The sequence below is a fragment of the Rhinopithecus bieti genome, unplaced genomic scaffold, assembly GCF_001698545.2.
Source record: "Rhinopithecus bieti isolate Rb0 unplaced genomic scaffold, ASM169854v2 scaffold_61298, whole genome shotgun sequence".
NCBI classification, from domain to species: domain Eukaryota; kingdom Metazoa; phylum Chordata; class Mammalia; order Primates; family Cercopithecidae; genus Rhinopithecus; species Rhinopithecus bieti.
The window spans coordinates 117124-124244 of NW_016823727.1; the positions used below are offsets into that span (position 1 = coordinate 117124).

At 47.7% G+C, this 7121-nt stretch overlaps 1 protein-coding gene across 1 annotated transcript in view; it reads right to left on the reverse strand.

Annotated features, from left to right (window-relative positions):
* ELK3 (ETS transcription factor ELK3) overlaps positions 1 to 6844 on the reverse strand; it is a 50638-nt gene extending 43794 nt beyond the window's left edge. Inside the window, exon 1 of the mRNA XM_017861750.1 lies at positions 6610 to 6844. Within this exon, the coding sequence (XP_017717239.1) occupies positions 6610 to 6816 (207 nt within the window). The 5' untranslated portion in view covers positions 6817 to 6844. The remainder of the gene's footprint in view (positions 1 to 6609) is intronic.
* Between the last annotated feature and the right edge of the window lie 277 nt (positions 6845 to 7121).

Sequence of the window (7121 nt, forward strand, 5' to 3'; positions counted from 1 at the left end):
AAAAAAAAAAAAAAAAAAAAAAAAAAAAGAAAGGGTCTTTGCAGACGTAACCAAGTTAAGATGAGGTCATACTGCATTAAGGTGGGCCCTAATCCAATGACCAATATCCTCATAAGAAGAGGAAAATCGGCCAGGCACTGTGGCTAATGCCTGTAATCTTAGCACTTTGGGAGGTTGAGGCGGGCAGATCACAAGGTCAGGAGTTCAAAACCAGCCTGGCCAACATAGTGAAACCCCATCTCTACTAAAATACAAAATTAGCCAGGTGTGGTGGCACAAGCCTGTAGTCCCAGCTACTTGGGAGGCTGAGGCAGGAGAATCCCTTCAACCCAGGAGGCAGAGGTTGCAGTGAGCCGAGACCATGCCACTGCACTCCAGCCTGGGCGACACAGCGAGACTCTGTCTCAAAAGAAAAAAAAAAAAAAAAAGATACTCTGGATGCACAGAATGGGGAGAACGTCATGTGATGATGGAGGCAGCAATCCTAGTGAGGCAGCTGCAAGCCAAAGCATGCCAGGGACTGCTGGCAAGCCCAGGGCTGGGGAGAGGCCAGGAAGGAGTCCACCGAGTCAGAGGGAGCACAGCTCTGCTGACACCCTGCTCTGGACATCTGGCCTCCAGAACTGCGAGACAACACATTTCTATTGTTTTAGGCCACCTACAGTTTGTGGTCTTCTGTTCTGGCAGCCCTAGGAAACTACAAGACAATAAACAAAAAGCAGTGACTGCTTTTTTTTTTTTTAATCACTCATTAATATCAACTTCCATGACATAAATGGTGTGCATTTGAGTAGTGGACACATCAGTGTTTTATCCATTTGCTCATTTGTCTAGCATTTACTAAGCAACTAATACGTGCCAGACCCTGTCCGAGGTACCAGGGCGACAAAAGTGGTGCAGCCAGAAGGCCACAATGACAGCAACTGTATACAGACAGCTAGGACATAATACAGTCAGTTTTATAAATACGCATCACTGGAATGATGAGCCGTCACTGAGTGGGTGCCTGATACTGTGCTTAAGCACCTTGTCCACATCATCTTATCATCTCTTTTCATCTTCACCAGTCCAACGAGGAAGGGTGCTGTTCCCATCGCCACTTTCCAATGGGTGAACTGAGACTCTGAGGCTAAGGGACTGCTGGACCATAACCTCGAGGGCTCTGGATACCAAGCCCCCAGCAGTCACTAAGAAAGCCCAGAAGGTAGAGACTGGCTCCAACTGTAGGTACTCAGAGCAGTGCCAAAGCTTTGACTCAGAGCGGTGAGGGAGAGTCATTTAAATAAGAAAGCATCTTCGCGGTCGAATTTTCATAACAGAGTAAATATATGAAAATATGCAACTGAGGACAGAAACTGTTGTGGCCTGTCTTCAGTCATTAAAAAGCACGACAAAGTGCTCCTGATAGGCCCTAAGTGAAAAGGGCCATTATACTCAGATCCGGCGTTTCCCTATCTCCATGTGCTTGAGCAGCAACGTAGCAACAAAGGTTTTGATCCTCTTTTTTTTTTTTGACACAGAGTCTCGCGCTGTCACCAGGCTGGAGTGCAGTGGCGTGATCTCGGCTCACTGCAACCTCCGCCTCCTTGGTTCAAGCGATTCTCCTGCCTCAGCCTCTGGAGTAACTGGGACCACAGGCGCCCACCACCATGCCCAGCTAATTTTTGTATTGTTAGTAGAGACGGGGTTTCACCATGTTGGCCAGGCTGGTCTCGATCTCTTGACCTCATGATCCACCCACCTTGGCCTCCCAAAGTGCTGGGATTACAGGCATGAGCTACCATGCTCGGCCTCTTCTTCTTTCTTTAATAAATTGTGCTAAATTTTTTAAAAAGAGACAGGGGTCTTGCTGTGTTGCCCAGGCTGGACTTGAACTCCTGAGCTCAAGTGATCCTCCCAGGTTCTAATTTTCTTCTATGCACTGTCTGAAATTTTCAAATTAGTGATAGAGAAACTATCATCTGTATTATCATTCTGACTCATGCTTCACTGTGCCTACCCTGTTTGGGGCCCTGTTCTCAGCCCTGCACATGTGTGAACACAGTGAATCCCATCACAGCCCCATGGTGTAGACGCTAGCTACTATTATACCCACTTTACAGAAAAGGAAGCTGAGACTCAGAGAGATCAGGCAACAGGGCCACAGTCATGGAGCTGGATTCAAACCCAGACGATCTAGGCTGGAGCTCAGGCTGTAACCACCTGGCTCTGATAGTCTGAGAGGGGAGGAAAAGAACACTCTTAGGAGCAGCAATGATTAAAGCGCCTCAGCCCCAACCTGAATGCATGAGCACAAGGACGACCCTCCTCTGGGGCCTTCCAGACCGCACGGGCACAGGGACGACCCTCCTCCAGGGCCTTCTGCAAGTTTGCACACATTTTCCACTTTTTTCTCTGCTAAAAATATAACATATAACATAAAAATAATGATATTCTCATGCTTGTCTACTCAAGCAGGAAAAATTCCCTATTAGGACAAACGGAGGGATGTGCAGTTGCAGCCAAGAGGGAAGAACTGACAGCCAGCAATGGACAGGAGAGATGACGGGAAAAAGGAGGCAGCTGCTGAGTTCAGCAGCCACCTGATGTCTGCACGGAAAGGCTCTGGATGAATGTTAGCGAGGAAGAGGAGGAGGATGCTGAGAAGCAAGAGAACACTAAAAGGCAAACAAACGGTCAGGCTGAGCTGTACGTGGCGCTGAGAAACACACGCGGTTCAGGGCAGCTCCAAGTTCAGGGTGGCATACACGGCAGTGGCCCAGGTGGCTTCGCATCCACAAAGACTCTGCTCCAATCTTTCTCTCAAGCGAGAGGCCAAGCCACTTAAGACCGCCATTTCTGTGAGTCAAAAATGGTCACACACTGGCAACACACAGAGTCAACTTACACCTATCATCATAGAGTGACGCTGGCAAAACGGAAGTAAGCCATCATCGGAAAATGACAAATACAGTGTAGTTTTCATCACCTTTTTTTGACATGCCTCGTCTTCCTCCCTTTCTCCATCCCCTTTTTTTCCCCTCCCCTCCATTTCCCTCACCCATCTCTTTTCTCATCTTCCTTCCTCTCCCTCTTTTCTTTATAAACTGTATTAAGAGTCTAACTTTCCATCCTACCACTTGAGAGCATTTCATAAGGAAGAATCAAACAGCCATGTGTGCACATCTACATGTGTGCACGTGCACGTATGTGTGTGCATATGGCAATAGCCGTGTGTGCATGTGGACATGTGTGTGTGCAAGTGGGCATGTCTGTGGGCATGTGCATATGCATGTGTACATGTGTGTGCATGTGGACATATGTGTGGGCATGTATGTGCACATGTGTACATCTGTGTGGACATGTGTGTGCATGTATGGGCATGGGTGTGTACATGTGTACATCTATGTGGGACATGCGCGCTCTGTGTGAATGTTGGACGTCGTGGCATGTGGATATGGGATGTGTACATGCGGGACATGCGTGTGGTGTGGACGATATGGATATGTGCATGTGGGGTATGGGTGTGCACATGTGGCATGCCTGTGCGCATGTGGATGTGGTGTGTACATGTGTGGTGTGTGTGCTGTGGGCATATGTGTGTGCATTGTGGAATCTGTGCATGGTGGGCATGTGTATGTATGTGGGCATTGGGTGTGTGATGTGAGGCCATATGTGTGCGCATGTGGACATCTGTGCATGTGGGCATGTTCATATGTATGTGGGGCAGAGTGTGTGACATGTGGGGCATGGGTGTGCACATGTGGACATCTGTGGCATGTGGGATGTGATGTACGATTGGCAGTGGGTGTGTTGCATGGTGGGCATGGGTTTACATGTGGACATCTGTGGGTGCAGTGCGGGACATTTGTGTGGGCATGCGGACGTGTGTGCATGTGGCATGGGTGTGTGGCATGGGGAGCATGGGCTGTGTAATGGGACATGTGTGTGCATGTGGGATGGGTGGCGCACCCTGTGTGCTAGGTGTTCTATGTGGGCATGTGTGTGTGCATGTGGGCAGTGTGGTGTGTGCTGTGAGCCCAAAACCCCCGAGGGCCATGGGTGTGTGCATGTGGACAGGTGTGTATGTGTATACTCGTGTGTGTGTGCATGTGGACAGGTATATCTGTAGAAGGAAAGACATGAAGCAATTTCTTCTGGTGGCCAAAGACTACATGACACAACAGGATAAGAGGCTGCTCCTGCCCTTACTGCCAGCTCCAGCTCGATGCTTGGGGCTGCTCACAGGTCATGTGGCCAGTCCCCATGTTCTGTCCGGCAAGAGAGAAAGGGGCAGTGCAGGCAGGCAGGCCACACCAGCCACCTGGACTCCTGACCTTGGACTCTACCTGATGCACATCGTTTGCTGGGATTTTTCAATACTGAAGTTGTTTCCTTTTTTTTTTTTTTTTTTTTCCCTAAGAGACAGGATCTCCCTCTGTTGCCCAAGCTGGAGTGCAGTGGTGCAATCACAGCTCACTGCAGCCTCAAACTCCCAGGCTCAACTGATCCTCCCACCTCAGCCTCCCAAGTAGCTGAGACTACAGGCATGCACTTCCACACTTGGCTAATTTTTAATTCTTTGTTGAGACAGGGTCTCGCCATATTGCCCAAGCTGGTCTCGGACTCCTGGACTCAAGTGATCCTCCTGCCTCAGCCTCCCAAAGTGCTGGGATTAGATGTGAGGCACCATGCCTAGCCTGAGGCTCTTGGTAATAAACAAAACTTCTTAGGTTGTAATACCCTTTGGACAGCCTGACTGCCTACCTGGAACTCAAGACATTCAAAGGGAAAGGAAATGAATGGCCCAGAAGGCAGGGTGTGTGTGTGCCTTTGGGCTGGGAACCTGGGCGGACCAGCTGGGTTCAAATCCGGGCTCTGCCACTCACTGGCTGTGTGCACCTGGGCAGGTTGCTCGTCTAAGCCTCTGTGTTCTCACGTGTGTAAGGAGGATGATGATGGCAGCACCTGTCTATGGGGCTGTTGTAAAGTTTAAAGGAGACAAGGGGAAGAAGTGCTCAGCACAGCACCTTAGACATCTAACAGAAAGTGCCAGAACATACTTGTTGACTGAAGGCTATGAAACTGCTCTCTCTAGAGATTTAAAAATCTGCCCAAGGGAGATTAGATGTAGTCTAAACAGGAACGGCTTTGCTAATTTTGTGAGCAGTCATTTCCAGCCCAGGACATCCCTTCATGCTGAAGAGACACAACCCTTAAGCCCCCAGGCCCAGGCCAGGGAAGAGATGAGTCAAGTCCCAGACACAGAGGGAGGACTTCTTTTTTTGATACCTTGATTGAAAACAATGAAAATGCTTTTTGAGTCTCAAAGCCCAGCTTTTAGGCACTCTGCCAGCAGGCAACAGGAGTGTTTTCCTTCAGCAGCCCCAGCTCCCACTGCAGAACTTAGAACCTGGGGAAACACGCAAAACAGTAAGCCGTCTGCGAGGCTTTCAGACAGTGCAATTTGCAAGAAGTGCTTTTATATTTTAGTAGGACTCTGCAGTAAGTCAGGATTAATTAATTGCTACATTAAAGGAGAGCACCTTTAGCATTTCAATGACATAATCACGTGCAATTACGATCATATAAAAGGAATACTTTATAATTAATGATGTCTCTACTTCCTGAAATGTATAATCCTTATGTCTTAAATTCCAAAGAGGCTGGCAGACAGCAGGCCCTAAATATAGATCAGGAACTAATATTTAAATCAGTTTTTAATTCATCTTTTAATATGAATAATAAAACCAGAACAAAAGCTTACCATTATCATGGCTCTAGCTCTTTATATCTTAGAGACTAAATATTCAGCAACAACAGATTCAAAATGAAATGGTCAACAATTACAGGCCAGAAATGGTTCTCCTACATAGCAATAATTTTGCACTAGCAAGCACGTTAAAATTGCTTTTCCAGAAATGCATTAAAACTCACCCCAACTGTCCTGGTTTTGGCAACCACATTATACTATCACTTAACAAAGCGCTCTGCCTCATCTCTATGACTTAAAAATGAACGTGTTTTTTCTTCCAACTAGGGAAGTTTCCCATGAAGCTGCAAGCACCAGGTACCAAGCAGTGTTCTACGTACTTAACACGTAATGGCTCGGCTGGTCATCACAACAATCCTGAGCCAGGATTCCTATTCCTATTATTATTCCTATGCTGATTCCTGTTTTATAAATGAGGATACTGGTGCACTGAACTGTTTAAAAACTAATTTGCCAAAGCTACCACCTCCCAGGAAAGGTCCCTTTAATTGAACCACAAAGCAGATAGGATAAACAGACTTTCTGGATTTTAATATGCATTCTGTCATTCGACCAATTCAACATGAGGAAAGCCCCAGAGCCTGCCTGCATCTCATTTCTATTGTTAGCAAAGTTCTTCAGCAAACTCAGACGAAAATGCTGAAGAAACAAAATGTGACCCTCAGTAACATCCAAAGGGCTTCCAGAGGGTGGGGAAATCCCTACAGCACAGTTTTTCTCCAAAAAGAAGGCGTACACTGCCCCTGTTTTATTCCCTAATTTGATTCATAGCACGCTATTATCTTCTTTCATCAGGGAACTACTCAGAGGGGATTCCACCCTCCCCAAGACGGCCTCATGCAAGGCCAAGGGTTTACCTTGTCATAATAGTATCGCAGGGCTCTGCTCAGCTTATCATAGTTCATATTTGTTTTGTTTTTTCGGAGTCCCCACAGCTTGGCCACTTCTTCTGCTTTGAGGAGCTTGAATTCACCATCGTTCGAGGTCCAGCAGATCAAATGCTCATGTTTCTGATCCAGCAGCAACTGCAACAGGAACTGCCACAGCGTGATTGCACTCTCCATACCTGTGGGGAGAGGAGGCCAGGTCAGAGCTGGAGGTCACGATGCCGACCGAACTTGGCGGGGAGAGCGGGGGCTTCCCAATGCGCAACGCAGCTGTCCCCTCCTTCCCCCAGTGAACCTAATAAAAAGTAAGCTTTCACGTCCATCTCAATGGGCCACTCTGAACCGGGAGCTTCATGGCTGCATTTCTGTAAGCAGCCACAATTCAGAAATACCGGGAGGCCCTGTGGTCCTCCTCTATTCACCACATATGGCCCCGCGAGCGACAGCGTTGCATGGGGAATAATGTGGAACCATGATTAATG